Source organism: Manis pentadactyla, chromosome X, assembly GCF_030020395.1.
Source record: "Manis pentadactyla isolate mManPen7 chromosome X, mManPen7.hap1, whole genome shotgun sequence".
NCBI classification, from domain to species: Eukaryota; Metazoa; Chordata; class Mammalia; order Pholidota; family Manidae; genus Manis; species Manis pentadactyla.
The window spans coordinates 32,508,817-32,529,741 of record NC_080038.1 but is presented as its reverse complement, the minus strand read 5'-3'; the positions used below and the strand labels follow the sequence as shown (position 1 = coordinate 32,529,741).

The following is a 20,925-nucleotide window of genomic DNA, read 5'->3' as shown; positions in this document are numbered from 1 at the left end:
TCTAGTGTACATTCATATTCACACTCAGTATCTCATCTCCTCATGGCATTAAAAACATCACATCCATGTTGAAATTATTCCAGGGTTTCAGACTTTAGCAACCCCTCTACTAAATATATATCCATATTGGATATTTAACCATATCAAGAATAGGACTGAATACAAAAAAAAAATTCAACAATGCCAAGTAAAATAGCTAATGAAAGAAATTCAGGACAAAAAGACGATCAACAGGACTACATAAACGTGTGAGTTTTTTGGCGAAGTGACAGTACTTCTGCTGTGAACTTGATTTCTTTTTATCAGTAGGATACATATTTATTCCTGGAGACACTCATTGTTGAGTGGGATCTAGCGTACTGTTTCAATCTGCAGATTAAAGAAAGTGCTAATATCAAGAAGATACCCGTATTTCCCTCCTCAATCCATCAAACTTATAAAACAGCCCAACAGTCAAAATGTCCCCATGTTCTCTCTCTCTCTCTCTCTCTCTCTCTCTCTCTCTCTCTCTCTCTCTCTCTCTCTCTCTCTCTCTCTCTATCTATCTATCTATATATATATATACATACATATACTTTTATTTCTCCTTTCATTGTGAAATCCCAAATGGCAGGAGGGGTCATTTATTCCCTAACCCCGCCCCATAAACACACAAAAATATAAAGCTCAAGAATGCAGATTTCACACGGAAGACCCCTAAACACATCACTCTTACCTCAGCCTGATGGTCAGAACGTTTTTCTAGGCTCACCTTTCTCCCAGACATGCAAACTGCAGAATGCTGGGCCCCCTGACCCTCATGGAGTGCTAAGAGCAGGAACTTGAAAAACCAGCCTCTTGTGTTCTCACAATCTATTTACACGCTGAACACACCCAGTAGCACGGAGTCCTGTTTATCCGTGGTGGACGGCTACTGCAAGAAGCAGGGAGTATCTCCACGTTTAAAAAGCAATGTCTCTGCTGATCAGCAGCGAAACCCAGGCACCCCAGCACCACAGTCCATAGATCTAACCATGACGCCACACTGAGTATGTATGACCTTTAGAAGATAATTGTGTAATAGGAATGTGGCTGCTCAGCTGAACATTAGACAATGAACTTTTCTTAGTGCTTGTACCACACTGCATCTTAAGTTAGAGAAAGTGAAATGTTTGGAAGATTATTTCCACAAGATGATTAATCATTTGTATTATCATAGCAGGCCTCTTTTTAACTGCAGTAGGCCTTTTGGGTCCTGAGGAATTGAAAAGAAGTTAGTCTAGCTTAAAGTACCAAAAGAGTTATTACTTCCTTACGTTCAAAGAGTCATCATACAGGAGAAGCCAATACAACACCTTAAAAATGTCTCAAAGCTGTATGTTTTGTTCTGTATTTCGGATTGGATAATTCCTATTAACCTGTCTTTAAACTCACTGCCTCTTAAGCCATAGCCAAGCTGATGTTGAGCCTATCGAGTATGTGTTTTACTTTGGTTATGGTAATTTTACATTCTAAAATTTCCATTTGGTTTATAGTTTCCTTTTGTTTGCTGAAATTCCCTGTCAGTTCTTTCATTGGCCATATTTCCTTTCATTCTTTGAACATATTCTCCTTTAGTTCTTTGACCAAGAATAACTGCTTTAAAGTCTTTGCCTAAAAAGTCCAACACTACCAGGCATCTTGGGGTTTGTTTCTTGACTTTTTAAATCATGACTATAGGTCATGTTTCCCTGTTTCTCTGCATGCTGAATATTTTTTATTGTATATTGGGCATTATGCTATCTCCCTCTGAAGAATGTTTATTTTTGTTCTTAGCAGGCAGCTCAATAGGTTTGGTTTTATGCTTTCTTAACATAGATATGGAGAAAGCCTAAGGTCTTTCCTAAGCCTGATTTATTTTGAGGAATCAGCCTCTAAATTCTTTCTCCTCTACAGATTTTATAAGGAGTGGGTTCGGGGATTTTTAAGGGTGGATCTACTATAGGTCTTTACAGCATGATTTTTACTCCTAAGGCTTCTGGTGTCTCAACTGGATGCCCAGGATATTAATGGGGTGTCACCAAGATGTCTTCATTTTTGCTGCCTGGAGCTTCAGTGTCCCTAAGCATGGGTCAACTGGTAATATCTCTGTTCCTTTCTCAACCCTATACCCTCTGGTCAGTCTCAGGTAGTCTTACCTTGTGAATATGCAGCCCAGTCCTCAGTCACAGACTCTTGGAAAACCTCAAAATGGACTTTTGAAGATCTTCCTTTATATAGCTCCCTCATCTTTGATGCCGTCTTGCAAATTCTGGCTTCTTCAGGTCAAATGTACTCTGATTTATGCCTCCTCAGCCCAGCAGTACCACTCTGTTCCACCTGGAACCCAGCTCACTGTGCCATTGGGAAGTTTTTCCCAGGCAGAGAACTGGAGTGAGCTCCCTTGTGGGTTTCCTTTCTCTCTGGGATCACAGCATTGTGCTATCTGTTGTGCAATACCTAAAAACAGTCAGCTCATGTATTCTGTCCAGTTCTGTGGTCATTTATGGCAGAAGGGCTAGTCCAGTACACTTACTTCATCATAGCCAGAGTGAAAGTCTCCCAAAGGGATTCATTTTTGACTAAACTTAAGTGTCATAAGGAACCTAGTTGCTGTCCAGACTTACAGTCTTGTGCAATTTTAATCCATCTCAAAACATGATCATATGCATCATATGACATGAAGGTGACAGGGGACAATTTTAGGGGAGACAGGATAAATAGCTGGCTGCGGCATCCTTTATCCTCACCTAGTGTCTTAGTTTGGGTTCCCTTAGAAGCAGATGCTGAGACATGGATTCAAGTGGCAGTAGTTTACTTGGGAGGTGTATTAGTTACCTATGGCTTCTGTAACAAATTGGCCACAGTCTTGGTGGCTTAAAACAATACACATTTATTATCTTAAAGTTCTGGAGGTCTGGAGTTTGAAGTTGCTTTTACTGGGCTAACTGGGTGCTGTCAGGCCACATTCCCTCCAAAGGCTGTAGGGGAGAATCTGTTTCCTTGCCTTCTCCAGCTCCTAGAGATGCATTCCTTATATTCCTTATTTGTGGATGCTTGCAACATCTTCAAAGACAATAATGTAGCATTTTGCTTCAGTAGTCTCATTGCCTCCTTCTGTCAGATCTCCCTCTACCTTCCTCTTGTAAGGACATTTGTGATTGCATTTAGGGTCCATCCAAATAATCCACAGAATTATCCCATCTCAAAATTCTTCACTTAATCATGTTTACAAAGTCTCTGTTGCTATTTAAGGTAACAATCACACATTTATGGATTAGAACCTGGAAATCCTTTGGGGCCATTATACCGTCTTCCAAAGTCCACCCTCTGGACTCTAGAAATTCATGTCCATCTCACATGCAAGCTACATTCACCCCACTGCATGAACCCCAAAAGTCTTAACCCATTTCAGTACCAACTCAAGTCTAAAATCTCATCTAAATCAGGTATGGGTGAGATTCTTGGAATGATCAATTTCAGGGGCAAAATTCTGTGGACTTGTGAAACTAAAAAACTAATAATCTACTCTCAAAATACAACAGGTAGGACAGGCAATAGGGTAATAGTTATGGATATTCTCACTCCACAAGGGAGAAGAAGAAAAGAAGTATCACCAACCTGAAGCAATTTTAAAATCCCACCCACGAATTCTATTAGGTTTCAAGGCCTGAAAATAATCCTCCCCTGTTTGAAACTCTGCCCTCCGCTTACGCCTCAACTCTTTGGGACAGAGCCTCCATCCTAGGGCCTGTGGCTCTGACCTCTGCGCACATTTCAGTATTACGGAACAATGTTCTTGTGTCTGCTCTTTGTATTCTCTTTTGAAATGGTCATAATATCTGCTGGCTCTCTCATAAATTAAGTAAAATGTTTTAACATATGTTATTTCATTATCAGTGTGAATGTTGAGATTTTATCTTCTTTTGAAAATTATCTTGTAATCATCTTAGAGGTCAAACTGAAATGCCCAACACATTAACCTACCATAGCCAGTTAATTTCAACTGACAATGTGTACAGCCTGCAGTTTAAGCCCAGGCATGTCTTTTCTTGGAGGTCCAGGGGACTCCAAAGCCCAACACAATGATGTTGACTCTTGTTTCTCTAGTTTTAATTTTCTGACCTACTAAGTTGTCTTTGTTTTATTTTGGAAACATTATAGGCTGTCACTTACTGCCCATTGTTGGCAGAAATGGGTGGGAATTTGGTTTTAGAATCAGACGATTTGGAGAGCTCTCTATTGACTCATGGTTTAAAGACATCTATTCTCTGCTGGACGAGAGACAGTTGCAAATGTGGTTTGTCAGTCTTTTTTTTTGCTTTGTCTGTTTTTGAGCTCAAATCAATTAAGAATTTCCTACCTCTAGGAGGAGACCAGCATTTTGATATCTGGACTGGTAAGTTTCTCTGTTTCTACTCTTAACTCAGGGCACAGTTGTAGAATTGAAGCTATAAGCTCTACTTCTCTCTGCTTGTATGTTTGTGTGTCCATAATACAGAAATGCCTTTACCTCTGTTGGCTGAGTATATAATGTTTTCCTACCTCTAGATGATAATATACTCAATCATAAAATCTCTAAATTTAAAGGAGCTCTGCTCTGATTGGCATATCTAATAAATAACTGATTATATAAATGGAATATTCTTAAAATTTCCTGAAAATAAAGAAACTGAATTATGATATTTAAAATGAGCTAGATTTAAACACTGTATATTCTCCCAGAAATTGACTCACATCATTTTAAGAACTCAAATGCATATAATTTAGGTATATCTTTAGCACATGAGTCTGGTTCAATAGTTTGGGTTTTGTGAAAACAACTTCGTCCTCTCTTACTTATCAGTATTAAGTATAATACAAGCATACATATTTATGTTACTTGGGTATATTTTCCCTAAACTTATACAGTTTTAAAGCTAGAATTACTTCCATTAAAACTTTAGGGCTTGAAAAACATCAATTTGTTTAACCAAATTGAATTATTCTTCTGATGAACTTGAATTTCCAAGAGTAATGAGGTTTTATAGTATGTCATCTTGAGAGTACTTCTAAAATCTTCAGACAACTGAAAATCTTGGATAATAATACATTGAGTTAAATAATGGGTAGCCTAATCATTTATAAGTAGGATTCAACTCTGAAACATGGATTACTAAGTGTAATTTTAGGTTATATATTTCTGTTCCTTATTTGAACATGCTATTCAGAGGCTACCTCTTTAGGTCTGTCAATGAACATGCTTATTTCTGCCACATTGAGAAGTTGGATAAGGAATGCATGTGGCTGAGTAAAGCTGATGTGTGTACAAGCTAGTTTGATAAATTCAAACAGTACACAGTTATAGACCCTAGTCTTCCCTGTGAAATAGAAGGGACTTTGCTTAAAATTATTATTAATATATGTGAGCCAGACTCTACCAGGGGTCTCAAGAGTAAGGAAAAAAGGAAATGTTTCTGTTCTATATTAAAATGGCTTTTTTTCCAGAATAGGAAAGGGGGTGCTGAAATAAAAAACTAAGCATGTACAGAAAGCTGTAGAAGATTTATGGAAATAAAATTGGAAAAGGAACACAGATTTGTATTAAATTTTTCCAACCCTGACCCAGTTTTCATGAGTTTATTCATAAGTATTTCAAAAGGGATTGTGGTCACGTCAGCATCAAATATTATAGTGAATACTGAACTCAATCTGAGAATTTGATTTGCTCTCAGCAAAAAAGGCCATGTTTTGTTAGATTAAGGGTCTGCTCTTACTAAGAGATTATAAAAGGTCACTCCTCAGCTATATTACTTTCCTTTAAGTGGGTCAGCAGATTACCATGACCTTGGTGATTTTTTTTTTAAACTTGTATTTATTTACTTACAGTTCTGGAGGTCAGAAGTTCCAAATTAGTTTCTCTGGGATACCTTTGTAATCTGCATTACATTACTCTGAACAGAGTAACTTGCTGTACTTTGTTATGGTTTTATCATGACCCTGATTATTCTCTTTAAAATAAAACAGTAAAAGTCACATCTGTTGTATTGCCACTTTGAGTGATAAGTAGTCAAGCTACAATTATTTCTGTTCTCAAGCTTCTATAATCCTATTGTAGGTGCTCAAATGTCCTGGCAATCTTATTTTTTGCCTACTCCAAGTGAATCCTAAATGAAAAATGAAATAAAATAACATTTCAAAATACATTTTGCATGTAAAGTTCTCTTTGAGATTTCTCAGAAGAGCCTGGAAGCCACAAAGATTCTGACAGAAGTGGTAGATTTATGAGATTTCTGTACTACTATTTATGAGTTCCATGGAAAAAAATTATCAAAAGAGGTAATCAACCTTCCGCAGGTTAAATTTCAATAGGGAAAATACTACTAACATAAATATTTTAGGACTGGTATCATATATAGGAAGTTCCTAGAGATTTGTCAGCACCCTCACTGTCCATTCTGTTTCTATTTACCAGAGTCCTGGTGGTACTTTCTCTGATACAAGGCAACAATACTGTAGCATTATCAGGTATAAATTCACTTGCTATTGTAAGTGTTTGATTGTAATCTTACCATTTCAATTTGCATCTAATATCTTCTAGGCCAGTTCTTTCAAACTGGGGGCGCTTACCAAACATCACTAGACTTTTATTAAAATACAGATACTCAGGTCCCACTCCAGACTTCTTCTAAAACAGTCTTAATCAATATGTTAATAGACCTTTTGTCCATATGTCATTTTTTAAATTGTGGTATATAACTTCTCTTACATACCACAGAAAAGAAGTAATTTTACCTTCATTTGCATTGTTTTTGTTATGCCCTCCCATGGGAATTTTCACTTGTGAAAATTACCAGTAATAAATTAACCACAGTCATTTCAAGTATCTCCTCCAAACAGTTTTTGGGTTAACTCTGCTGGTTCCCACAAGACAGGTAGAGCTGTCTACAATCAGCTACAGGAGATCTTGAGTTTAACAAAGGACTGCCTGAGAACCCTCAGGAGAAGGACAGTACTGCAAAGAATAGGCTCTGAAGCACAGGCTTCCGGTGTCATCACGTAATCACCTTTAAGACCAGGTCAGTGGACAGAGTCGGAACTTCAAGAACAAGTCAACTGAGAAGGTTTCACGACAGTTTAACAGTACACAGTGGAACAAGACCTAGGTTGGCAAAGTGCAAAGACCTGTACTGTGAAATAAACCCTTTTATCAGAGCCTACCAGGATTTCCCAAAGAAAACACAAGTGAAAGTTCTTGAGGGTGAGTGGTTGATTGTGCTCCCCAAGATCCAAGAGGCACTAAGATATGTATGGAAGAGTTTACCTTCTCTTTCCCAGAGGAGAACTTGAAACATTTTCTACCTCAAGGCCCATTTCTCAGATATAGTAGAGTGAAGAGCCGCAGCAACAAGTAGGAGAGCGAGGCGCTCTTCCCTGCTGTGAATTTGGGAGAGCTGATTACTATCTCTGGACCTCAGTGGCCTCAGATGTAAAATGGAGACCCTAAAAAAAAATCCCTATCCCCTGTGAGACACTTACTACTTTCAGCAAAGAATTGTCCGAGAAAAGATCATAGACTGGTAATTGTATACCTACAGCAGACATCTAGAATAATTTAATCCAACCTCCTTTTAATTCCATCAAAGATGATGTGCCCCCAAGTAAACTATTACAAGAGCTTGCCACCTGCAGTTGCCGAGGAGAGACCTGCATGTCACCTCCAATGAAAAGAAGAGTAGGTCAAACTTAGCTAAGCCTAAAAGGGCCTCATGACTCTCTAAAAACCACCAAGCAGCTGGAGCAGCTCACCTGTCAGCCAAGGCCTAATCACAACCTGGGGACCTGTTACTCTGCCAGGAAGTACAGGGCCAAATAGAAGCAGAGGATGCTGGCATAAAGGAAGCTGCTAAACAGGCTGCTGCTGCCTGAGGCAGCTTCTTGAGCACCCCTAACATGACTCTAACGATATCACGAAATTAGAGTAAAAACCTTAAAAAACATTTGTAGAGTAGACATCCTGACAATAAAGATTCCGCAAATACATGGTTGAATGGCATTACGTGGCAAGAAAGGATTCCTGTATTTACACAAGCACATATTCCAACTAGCTCCAAACACAACCCAACACTATTATGCTCAGGACACTCCTGTGAAGTAGGCAAACACTAAGCCAGCTCCAGGCTTTAATAGAAGGTGGGAGGAGGCAAAGGGTGGGAGTCACCACACAGAGGGGAGTAGACAGGAAGTCACGGTGAGGAATAGCTGGTTCATGGATGTACCACTGCCCCTTCCTCCACATAGCACTCTTTTGTCTCTCCGCAGGGCTCAGCAGGCTGTGGTTTCCACAGCCAGTGGCCCAAGCACAAGAACCAGGACCTGCGGCCCTTGTGGAGGTGCCTGAGCCTCCAGCCCATAGGGAGGGAGATGTGCACAGCTGTTTATGAAGGGCATACCCGGTGCCAGGCACTATGGGCTGCCTTAATCCTCAGGAAAACTAGCAGGTGGAGGAACTCACATTTATCCCCATTTCCCACGTGAGGAAAAAGCTGCTCAAAAGGAAGAGATGAACATCCAAGATCACAGGGCCAGATAGGGCTGAACCGGGATGGCCAACCCAGGCCCCCGATCCCACTGTTGAAGCTGGCTGGGCAGCCGCTGAGCAGCCTCTGTGACAGGCCAGGAGGCAGCAGAGGGTGGTCCTCCAACATATGATGAACAAGAGAAAAGATCAAACAGTGACAGTCACAGGCAAGGGGAGAGACTGCTAGAACACTTGACGTGACAATTATTTTTAACTTAAAACAGCACATACCATTGTTCATAAGAATTATACATACTTTTGTGTCCACCACTTGGGACAGACCTCACATAGCTCATACTTACAGCTCTTCAAACATGTACTCAGCCACTAAAAACTTTACGTGTTCTCTCTGAATATGGCATAGATGGGTCAGCTGTTTGCATCTGAGAATGAAATTACCGAATGTGTTTATGATGGAGTACATTCCTAAATCAATCAATTCACAGATAAGAACCATGAGGAACTTGTCACATTGCCTGTCTCGGGACAGGCAGCTCTTGCATAATACTGCTATTTAATTTACCAGTGTCCACAAGAAAGGACAGAACGATCTGCTCCACAGAGAGCATTGCAGCACCAGCTAATAAGCCCTGTCTCAGGTCCTTCTTTGGAATGGGGCAGGGTTTAAATAAAGGAAATCAACCTGACTGTAATTCCTCTCACACGTGTTTCTTTATGGTTCCCCGATTACTCCACAATCTTCATGCAAACCCATCCATTAAGTTCATGCCAACTGCTATGCCCCTCCTCGCCCATCCCCACCGCCAATGCCTCCTCACTTTTACACGTCCCAGGCCCCAGTAGGGCTTTCCGCTCTCCACTGAGGTCTCCTCAGTCACGATGCCAGGCTCCACCCCAGCTCCCACCAGGCCTTCTGAAAGTCCACAGCCCCGCCCCGCCTCCCATCTCCTGGCCGCGGGGGCCTTGACTCACTCAGAGCCAGAGAGGAAAGCTCTCCCCCTGCCTCAGCCTGCTACTCCCGCCAGGGCCTCTCCCTGCAGGTCGGTCACCATCAGAACCTGCCCCCACCCCCACCCCGAAGCGCGGGGCCAGCACCACCCAGAGCAGACCTTCCACCCCAACCCCTCTGTAGGCTGCCTCGCCCTGGGTATCCCACGGTCACCCAACCAAGCGGCAGATACAGAGGAATCCGAAGCGGGCACTGGATTTACTCGCTTTAATAGCATGTGCTGATGGTGGAAGACGAGCACCCCCTGGCATGGCAGGTCGAAGACTGGGGTAGGTGGTCCCTGAGGTCTCGCCCGGCTGCAGGACCCAGGCATCACATCTCCATGGGCTGGGGCACGCTATCGACCTCAGAGAAGGCGTTCTTGTCGAAGAGGCGGCGCAGGTGCTGGTTGCCATCCACTGCCCGCTCCAGCTGCTGGGGGGTGATGCACATCCGCTGGTTGCTGCAGGCCTCCTTGCCCGCCAGCTCCAGGATGTTGGACGTCAAGTACTCGAGGACGCCGGCCAGAAACACTGGCATGGATGGGCTCAGGTGCATGACGTCGTGGCGCTCACGCAGCAGGCGGTCCACGTGGTTCACTGGGAACTGCAGCTCTGCGCACGGAGCGCAAGGGGCCGGGCTTCTTACGCAACTGGGTGCGGGTGTGGCTTCTCTTTGCCGACATGTTTGCTGGGCGGTGCGCCATCGGGCTTGCTGACTGTCCCTTTGGCCTGGGCTTCTGTGGCTGCCCGTGCTGACTGCTGCCTGTTGTATCCCAGTGCCCCAGCCCGTCATTGGTCAGGGAGCTGCTACCTTTATTACAACTCAGGCTTTGTGATGTCACTGGTGTCCCCTGGGCCCTGATGAGGACTGGCCTGGAAATGTCTGTGATGGGAACCTGGTCTCTCTGTTGATCAGACCCTCATGTTGAGGGCACTCTAATTTTCTCCTTGACTTTAACAGTCCAGCAAAATAAAAAGAAGAATAAAAATTTAAAAGGACACATTGCCCTGTTTAGAGGACACTACCCCACGTTATATCATCCTGCCTTTGCCCTGCTTTTAGCTGTTTCATAACACTTTGTAAGTTGTAGGTCACCAACAGAAACACGGAATGTCTTGTCAGTAAAGGTCTATTCATCTCCCTTCTCACACAGTAATCAAACAAATTTTGCCGCCATTTACATACTGAAATATTCATCAGTATTTCAATGTGTGTTCTTTGGGTTCTCTTTTGAACTGGTTATAGGATCTGCCAATCCCTCATGAGTTACACAGATCCTTTTAACACATTTCTATTTCATATCTGTATGAGTGTCATGGTTTTACTTTGCTTGAAAATATCTTTTAACTTGTTTCAGAGCTCACCCTGTTAGGCCCAGAGCCAAGTAAACCCAGTGGAAGCCCAAGAGCGTCCTGTCTTGCTACTTCAAGGTGAAATAGGCACCACAAGGACTTTCTTGATTTTTTTTCTAATTTTCATTTAAAATTTTTCTACTCACTTTGTGTTTTATTTTTGTTCATTTATAGTGATAAGTTATTCCCATTGTTGGTGGAAATGGTAGAGAATTTGGTTTACAGTCTGATCATCTGGAGATCTCTATAAATGGGCCCATACAGATCTAGTCTCTGTTGGGTGAGAGACAACAGAGAGGTCTTTGCTTGTCTATTTGTCTATTCAAATCATTTAAGAATTTCATACTCTTTGGGAGGAGAACAGCTTTTTAATATCTGAACTAGTGAGTTTCTCCGTTTCTGTGTTTATACTAGACCCACGGCTGAAATTGTAGAATTGAAGCTATAAGGTGTATTCCTTTCTGCCTGTAATTCACAAATGCCTTCACCTCTGATTGTATGAGTTTGATATTAATATATCAAATTAATATAATATATATATATTATACCTCTGGATATTAATATATTATAAAATCTTTTAAATTAATGGAGATTTCTTCTAATTGGCATAATCTAGATAAATAACTACTTTTATGTTGAATAATCCTAAATATCCTTGAAAATAAGGAAAGTGACCTATGATGCTTTACATGAGCTATATTTAGACAATATGCATTCTCTCAGAAACCAACTCAACTATTTTAAGAAACCAAGTTCACCTAAGTTACTTAAGGCTGTGGCAAACAGGACTAGCTTAATAGTTTAGGTTTAATGAAAACAACTAAGTCTTCTCTTATTTATCAGTATTAACTATAATACAAATGTACATTTATATACTTATTTTTCCCAAACCCATAAATTATTATGGTCACATCAACTAATATGACATCAATCTTATATTTAAAATTATGAAATATATAAATTTATAAGTAACTTAATTGAATCATTGCTTTGACAAATTTGTCATTCTAACCATAATAAAATTTCACAGTACATTAGCTTGAAGAGAATAGTCAAGATTTTTACATAATGTATAACCTTGGACTAATATATTGAGTTAATTAATGGACATTCAACAGATGCCTAGATAATTTCTAAGACAGAATATTGAAACACTGATAACTAAGTATAATTTTAGCTTACACACTGTTGTTTATTTGTACATGCTACAAAGAGGCTATATTTTTTAGTCTAACAATGGACTTGCTCATTTCTGCCACAATGAGAAGTTGTATAAGGGAAGTATATGGCTGAATAAAGCTGTAAGGGAGGCAAAGGCTAAGCGCGCTCCAGGCTTTAATAGATGGTGGGGGGAGGCAGAGAGTGGGAGTCACCATGCAGCGGGGAGCAGACAGGAAGCCATGGTGAGGACAGGCTGATACCCCGATGTACCGCTGCCCCCATCCCCCTCATAGCACTCTTCAGTCCCTCCGCAGGGCTCAGCAGGCTGCGGTTTCCACAGCCAGTGGCCCAAGCACCAGAACCAGGACTGGAGGTCCTTGGTAAGGTGCCTGTACTTCTGGCCCATAGGGAGGGAGATGTCGGCAGTTGTTTATTTATTTTTTTTCTATTTTTTATTTTTGGTAGATAATTATTTTTTATTGAAGGGTAGTTGACACACAGTATTACATTAAATTAGTTTCAGGTGTACAACATAGTGATTCAACATTTATATACATGACAATTCTAGGTACGAGCTATCACCATACCAAGCTGTTACAATATCTTGACTATATTCATTACATCCCGGTTACTTATTATTTTACCATTGGAAGTGTGTACTTTTGTTTTGTTTTGTTTTGTTTTGTTTTGTTTTGTTTTGTTTGTGAGGGCACCTCTCATATTTATTGATCAAATGGTTGTTAACAACAATAAAATTCTGTATAGGGGAGTCAATGCTCAATGCACAATCATTAATCCACCCCAAGCCTAATTTTCATCAGTCTCCAATCTTCTGAGGCATAACAAGTTCTTACATGGAGAACAAATTCTTACATAGTGAATAAGTTCTTACATGGTGAACAGTACAAGGGCAGCCATCACAGAAACCTTCGGTTTTGCTCATGCATTATGAACTATAAACAGTCAGTTCAAATATGAATACTCATTTGATTTTTATACTTGATTTACATGTGGATACCACATTTCTCTCTTTATTATTATTATTTTTAATAAAATGCTGAAGTGGTAGGTAGATACAAGATAAAGGTAGAAACATAGTTTAGTGTTGTAAGAGAGCAAATATAGATGATCAGGTGTGTGCCTGTAGACTATGTGTTAATCCAAGCTAGACATGGGCAATAAAACATCCACGTATGCAGAAGATTTCTCTCAGAACAGGGGGGGTGAGGTTCTAAGCCTCACCTCTGTTGATCCCCAATTTCTCACCTGATGACCCCACTGCAACTGTGCCTGTCTTAGGTTGTTCTTCCCTTGAGGAATCTTACCGGCTCTGGCTAACCAGTCATCTTCCGGGGCCATACAGGGAAATGTAAAGTTGGTAAGTGAGAGAGAGAGAAGCCTTATTGTTTGAAAAGCTTAGCTTTTTATTTCTTTGCATATTTATGCCCTGTAGCTTCTATGCCCAGCATTTGTCTTGAGGTATCTTTACCACTTGGAAGAATTATGATACTCGGTAAATTTGATATGAGGCACGAATTCTATTTAAGGGTTGTAATTAGGAAGGAAGAAGAAAAGCTATAGAAGTAGCAGGCGGAAGAAAACATGGGAAGATTGATTATTTCTTTGACATACCTTCTTGTAGAGTAACTTCAGCATGTATAGGTTTTAAACTACTAATTAAATTGCACACACACATTAACATAATAGGAGTATAGTTACATAACCAAAGCATACCTGTAATTACCAGCCATCTCCAGGGAAACCAAGAAAACCAGTTAGGCACCTTAGGCATTTGTGAAAACTTATCTATGATATGGTGGATATTGTCCAACTGAACGTGAACAGTCTGAGAGAAATCAAATTAAAACAACCCATTCCTGGGGACTGTTCACATCCCTTATGTTCTTTTAACAGTAAATAGTCTGTAGTTGTAAGATTTTGGAGCGCTACAATTTGCACTTCTTCTAATCCTTGGTTGAGTTCCAGCAGTCTAGATCCAGTCAAATTTGTTGTTTTACTGTACGCACACGCCAGTTTAGATATCTCCTTCCTCATTCCCATGGCAAGTCCAGGAACTGGTGGGATGAGTGCATCTACAGCTGTAGCAGTGCGTGGATCTTTGTTGGGGTTTTTTGATGATCATCTTTTGGCATGAGTCTTCCAGAGAGTGCTGGTGTTAGAAGTTCTCTTTCATATAGTATCTTAGTTCATTTTCGGGGTAGCCCAATTAGGCTTTGATCTTCTGTATAAACGCAAACAGACCCTTTGCCTACACTTTTATATGCCCTTTATACCCTTGTGTAGAACTCATTGGAGGTTACCACACAGGAATTGCCCTTTTGTTTTGTTTTGTTTTGTTTTTGGTATCACTAATCTACACTTACATGACGAATATTATGTTTACTAGGTTCTCCCCTATACCAGGTCTCCCCTATAAACCCCTTTACAGTCACTGTCCATCAGCATAGCAAAATGTTGTAGAATCACTACTTGCCTTCTCTGTGTTGTACAGCCCTCCCTTTTCTCCTACCCCCCCATGCATGTTAATCTTAATACCCCCCTACTTCTTCCCCACCTTATCCCTCCCTACCCACCCATCCTCCCCAGTCCCTTTCCCTTTGGTACCTGTTAGTCCATTCCTGAGTTCTGTGATTCTGCTGCTGTTTTGTTCCTTCAGTTTTTCCTTTGTTCTTATATTCCACAGATAAGTGAAATCATTTGGTATTTCTCTTTCTCCGCTTGGCTTGTTTCACTGAGCATAATACCCTCCAGCTCCATCCATGTTGCTGCAAATGATTGGATTTACCCTTTTCTTATGGCTGAGTAGTATTCCATTGTGTATATGTACCACATCTTCTTTAGCCATTCATCTATCGATGGACATTTAGGTTGCTTCCAATTCTTGGCTATTGTAAATAGTGCTGCGATAAACATAGGGGTGCACTGATCTTTCTCATACTTGATTGCTGCATTCTTAGGGTAAATTCCTAGGAGTGAAATTCCTGGGTCAAATGGTAAGTTTGTTTTGAGCATTTTGATGTACCTCCATACTGCTTTCCACAATGGTTGAACTAACTTACATTCCCACCAGCAGTGTAGGAGGGTTCCCCTTTCTCCACAGCCTCGCCAACATTTGTTGTTCTCTGTCTTTTGGATGGCAGCCATCCTTACTGGTGTGAGGTGATACCTCATTGTAGTTTTAATTTGAATTTCTCTGATAATTAGCGATGTGGAGCATCTTTTCATGTGTCTGTTGGCCATCTGTATTTCTTTTTTGGAGAACTGTCTGTTCAGTTCCTCTGCCCATTTTTTAATTGGGTTATTTGTTTTTTGTTTGTTGAGGCGTGTGAGCTCTTTATATATTCTGGACGTCAAGCCTTTATCGGATGTGTCATTTTCAAAGATATTCTCCCATACTGTAGGGATCCTTTTTGTTCTATTGATGGTGTCTTTTGCTGTACAGAAGCTTTTCAGCTTAATATAGTCCCACTTACTCATTTTTGCTGTTGTTTTCCTTGCCTGGGGAGATATGTTCAAGAAGAGGTCACTCATGTTTATGTCTAAGAGGTTTTTGCCTATGTTTTCTTCCAAGAGTTTAATGGTTTCATGACTTACATACAGGTCTTTGATCCATTTTGAGTTTACTTTTGTATATGGGGTTACACAATGGTCCAGTTTCATTCTCCTACATGTACCTGTCCAGTTTTGCCAGCACCATCTGTTGAAGAGACTGTCATTTCGCCATTGTATGTCCATGGCTCCTTTATCAAATATTAATTGACCATGTATGTCTGGGTTAATGTCTGGATTCTCTAGTCTGTTCCATTGGTCTGTGACTCTGCTCTTGTGCCAGTACTAAATTGTCTTGATTACTACGGCTTTATAGTAAAGCTTGAAGTTGGGGAGTGAGATCCCCCCTACTTTATTCTTCTTTCTCAGGATTGCTTTGGCTATTCGGGGTCTTTGGTGTTTCCATATGAATTTTTGAATTATTTGTTCCAGTTCATTGAAGAATGTTGCTGGTAGTTTCATAGAGATTGCATCAAATCTGTATATTGCTTTGGGCAGGATGGCCATTTTGACGATATTAATTCTTCCTAGCCACGAGCATGGGATGAGTTTCCATCTGTTAGTGTCCCCTTTAATTTCTCTTAAGAGTGACTTGTAGTTTTCAGAGTATAAGTCTTTCACTTCTTTGGTTAGGTTTGTTCCTAGGTATTTTATTTTTTTTGATGCAATTGTGAATGGAGTTGTTTTCCTGATTTCTCTTTCTGTTGGTTCATTGTTAGTGTATAGGAAAGCCACAGATTTCTGTGTGTTGATTTTGTATCCTGCAACTTTGCTGTATTCCGATATCAGCTCTAGTAGTTTTGGGGTGGAGTCTTTAGGGTTTTTTATGTACAGTATCATGTCATCTGCAAATAGTGACAGTTTAACTTCTTCTTTACCAATCTGGATTCTTTGTATTTTTTTGTTTTGTCTGATTGCCGTGGCTAGGACCTCCAGTACTATGTTAAATAACAGTGGAGAGAGTGGGCATCCCTGTCTAGTTCCCGATCTCAGAGGAAATGCTTTCAGCTTCTCGCTGTTCAATATAATGTTGGCTGTGGGTTTTTCATAGATGGCCTTTATTATGTTGAGGTACTTGCCCTCTATTCCCATTTTGCTGAGAGTTTTATCATGAATGCATATTGAACTTTGTCAAATGCTTTTTCAGCATCTATGGAGATGATCATGTGGTTTTTGTCTTTCTTTTTGTTGATGTGGTGGATGATGTTGATGGACTTGCGAATGTTGTACCATCCTTGCATCCCTGGGATGAATCCCACTTGGTCATGGTGTATGATCCTTTTGATGTATTTTTGAATTCGGTTTGCTAAGATTTTGTTGAGTATTTTTGCATCTACGTTCATCAGGGATATTGGTCTGTAGTTTTCTTTTTTGGTGGGGTCTTTGCCTGGTTTTGGTATTAGGGTGATGTTAGCTTCATAGAATGAGTTTGGGAGTATCCCCTCCTCTATTTTTTGGAAAACCTTAAGAATGGGTATTATGTCTTCCCTGTATGTATGATAAAATTCCGAGGTAAATCCATCTGGCCCGGGGGTTTTGTTCTTTGGTAGTTTCTTGATTACCGCTTCAATTTCGTTGCTGGTAATTGGTCTGTTTAGATTTTCTGTTTCTTTCTGGGTCAATCTTGGAAGGTTGTATTTTTCTAGGAAGTTGTCCATTTCTCCTAGGTTTCCCAGCTTGTTAGCATATAGGTTTTCATAGTATTCTCTAATAATCCTTTGTATTTCTGTGGGGTCCGTCGTGATTTTTCCTTTCTCGTTTCTGATACTGTTGATTTGTGTTGACTCTCTTTTCTTATTAATAAGTCTGGCTAGAGGCTTATCTATTTTGTTTATTTTCTCGAAGAATCAGCTCTTGGTTTCATTGATTTTTGCTATTGTTTTATTCTTCTCAATTTTATTTATTTCTTCTCTGATCTTTATTATGTCCCTCCTTCTGCTGACCTTAGGCCTCATCTGTTCTTCTTTTTCCAATTTCGATAATTGTGACATTAGACCATTCATTTGGGATTGTTCTTCCTTTCTTAAATATGCTTGGATTGCTATATACTTTCCTCTTAAGACTGCTTTTGCTGTGTCCCACAGAAGTTGGGGCTTAGTGTTGTTGTTGTCATTTGTTTCCATATATTGCTGGATCTCCATTTTGATTTGGTCATCGATCCATTGATTATTTAGGAGCGTGTTGTTAAGCCTCCATGTGTTTGTGAGCCTCTTTGCTTTCTTTGTACAGTTTATTTCTAGTTTTATGCCTTTGTGGTCTGAAAAGTTGGTTGGTAGGATTTCGATCTTTTGGAATTTTCTGAGGCTCTTTTTGTGGCCTAGTATGTGGTCTATTCTGGAGAATGTTCCATGTGCACTTGAGAAGAATGTATATCATGTTGCTTTTGGATGTAGAGTTCTATAGATGTTTATTAGGTCCATCTGCTCTACTGTGTTGTTCAGTGCTTCCGTGTCCTTACTTATTTTCTGCCCAGTGCATCTATCCTTTGGGGTGAGTGGTGTGTTGAAGTCTCCTAAAATGAATGCATTGCAGTCTATTTCCCCCTTTAGTTCTGTTAGTATTTGTTTCACATATGCTGGTGCTCCTGTGTTGGGTGCATATACATTTAGAATGGTTATATCCTCTTGTTTGACTGAGCCCTTTATCATTATGTAGTGTCCTTCTTTATTTCTCGTTACTTTCTTTGTTTTGAAGTCTATTTTGTCTGATACTAGTACTGCAACCCCTGCTTTCTTCTCGCTGTTGTTTGCTTCAAATATGTTTTTCCATCCCTTGACTTTTAGTCTGTACATGTCTTTGGGTTTGAGGTGAGTTTCTTGTAAGCAGCATATAGATGGGTCTTGTTTTTTTATCCATTCTATTACTCTATGTCTTTTGATTGGTGCATTCAGTTCATTAACATTTAGGGTGACTATTGAAAGATATGTACTTATTGCCATTGCAGGCTTTAAATTCGTGGTTATCAAAAGTTCAAGGTTAGCCTCTTTAGTATCTTACTGCCTAACTTAGCTCGCTTATTGAGCTGTTATATACACTGTCTGGAGATTCTTTTCTTCTCTCCCTTGTTATTCCTCCTCCTCCATTCTTCATATGTTGGGTGTTTTGTGCTGTGCTCTTTCTAGGAGTGCTCCCATCTAGAGCAGTCCCTGTAAGATGTCCTGTAGAGTTGGTTTGTGGGAAGCAAATTCCCTCAGCTTTTGTTTGTCTGGGAATTGTTTAATCCCACCGTCATATTTGAATGATAGTCGTGCTGGATACAGTATCCTTGGTTCAAGGCCCTTCTGTTTCATTGTATTAAATATATCATGCCATTCTCTTCTGGCCTGTAGGGTTTCTGTTGAGAAGTCTGATGTTAGCCTGATGGGTTTTCCTTTATAGGTGACCTTTTTCTCTCTAGCTGCCTTTAAAACTCTTTCCTTGTCCTTGATCTTTGCCATTTTAAGTATTATGTGTCTTGGTGTTTTCCTCCTTGGATCCTTTATGTTGGGGGTTCTGTGTATTTCCATGGTCTGTTCGATTATTTCCTCCCCCAGTTTGGGGAAGTTTTCAGCAATTATTTCTTCTAAGATACTTTCCATCTCTTTTCCTCTCTCTTCTTCTTCTGGAACCCCTATAATACGGATATTTTTCCTTTTGGATTGGTCACACAGTTCTCTTAATATTGTTTCATTCCTGGAGATCCTTTTGTCTCTCTCTATGTCAGCTTCTAAGCGTTCCTGTTCTCTGGTTTCAATTCCATCAATGGCCTCTTGCATCCTATCCATTCTGCTTATAAACCCTTCCAGAGTTTGTTTCATTTCTGTAATCTCCTTTCTGGCATCTGTGATCTCCCTCCGGACTTCATCCCAGATCTCTTGCATATTTCTCTGCATCTCTGTCAGCATGTTTACGATTCTTATTTTGAATTCTTTTTCAGGAAGACTGGTTAGGTCTGTCTCCTTCTCTGGTGTTGTCTCTGTGATCTTTTCCTGTAGTTTTGCCTTTTCATGGTGATAGGAATAGTTTGCAGAGCTGGGATGAGTGACGGCTGGAAGAACTTCCCTTCTTGTTGGTTTGTGGCCCTCCTCTCCTGGGAGAACAGCGACCTCTAGTGGCTTGTGCTGCGCAGCTGCGCGCAGACAGGGTTTCTGCTTCCTGCCAGGCTGCTATGGAATTTATCTCCGCTGTTGCTGTGGGCGTGGCCTGGTTCGGGCCTCTGCTCCAAGTGGTGGAGTCGCGTTGGAGGTGGAGCGGCTGGGAGGCTATTTATCTCCGTAAGGGGCCTCCCTGCTCCCTGTGCAGCCCAGGGGTTAGGGTGCCCAGAAATCCCCAGATTCCCTACCTCTGGATTGTGTCCCGCCCTGCCCCTTTAAGACTTCCAAAAAGCACCCGCCAAAACAAAACAACGACCACCAAAAAAAAAAAATTTTTAATTAAAAAAAAAAAAGTTTTTAATTAAAAAAAAAAAATGGTGGCCACTCGTTTTTCTTTATTCTCCGGCGCCAGCCTCAGGCATCTGCTCACCGGTCTTGCTGCCCTGTTTCCCTAGTATTGGGGTCCCTATCCCTTTAAGACTTCCAAAAAGCGCTCGCCAAAACAAAACAGCAAAAAAAAAAAAATTGGTCGCTCGCTTTTCTTATGTCCTCCAGCACCCGGCCTCCGGTGTCCACTCACTGTTCTTGCTGCCCTGTTTTCCTAGTATCCAGGGCCCTGCACTCTGGCCCGGATGGCTGGGGCTGGGTGCTCGGCAGTCCTGGGCTCCGTCTCCCTCCCGCTCTGCCTGCTCTTCTCCCGCCAGGAGTTGGGGGGAGGGGCGCTCGGCTCCCGCGGGGCCGGGGTTTGTATCTTACCCCCTTCTTGAGGCGCTGGGTTCTCTCAGGTGCAGATGTGGTCTGGATATTGTCCTGTGTCCTCTGGTCTTTATTCTAGGAAGGGTTGTCTTTGTTATATTTTCATAGATATATGTGGTTTTGGGAGGAGATTTCCACTGCTCTACTCATGCCGCCATCTTCCGCCCGGCTCGACAGTTGTTTATTAAGAGCATACCTGGTGACAGGCACTGTGGGCTGCAGCCCTTTACAGGCACATGCTGACTTAATCTTTGGGAGAACAGGATAACAGAAAAACTTAAAACTCTCTGTGGCTCTCTCTGAGTATGACCATAGACAGGTCATGTGTTGCATCTGAGAATGAGATACTGAATGTGTTTATGATGGAGTACATTCATAAATAAATCAATTCATTGATAAGAACCATGAGGAACTTATCACATTGCCTGTCTCGGGACAGGCAGCTCTTGTATATTATTGCTATTTAATTTACCAGTGGCCACATGAGAGGACAGAACGATCTGC

The 20,925-nt window shown here is 40.9% G+C and overlaps 2 protein-coding genes across 4 annotated transcripts in view; both read right to left on the bottom strand.

The window, feature by feature from the left end:
* The window catches only part of SYTL5 (synaptotagmin like 5), a 242,297-nt gene that overhangs the window by 123,797 nt on the left and 97,575 nt on the right, over positions 1 to 20,925 (bottom strand). The gene's annotated exons all lie outside the window — the stretch shown is intronic.
* LOC118909242 (histone H2A-Bbd type 1) lies at positions 9,671 to 10,499 on the bottom strand. The gene has a single exon (XM_036879497.2). The coding sequence runs from the start codon at positions 10,299 to 10,301 to the stop codon at positions 9,840 to 9,842; it is 462 nt and encodes a 153-aa protein (XP_036735392.2). The 5' UTR covers positions 10,302 to 10,499; the 3' UTR covers positions 9,671 to 9,839.

Bases quoted from the DNA above. Each gene is read 5' to 3' on its own strand.
- LOC118909242 (XM_036879497.2), bottom strand. From the start codon at position 10,301: ATGACGGGCTGGGGCACTGGGATACAACAGGCAGCAGTCAGCACGGGC.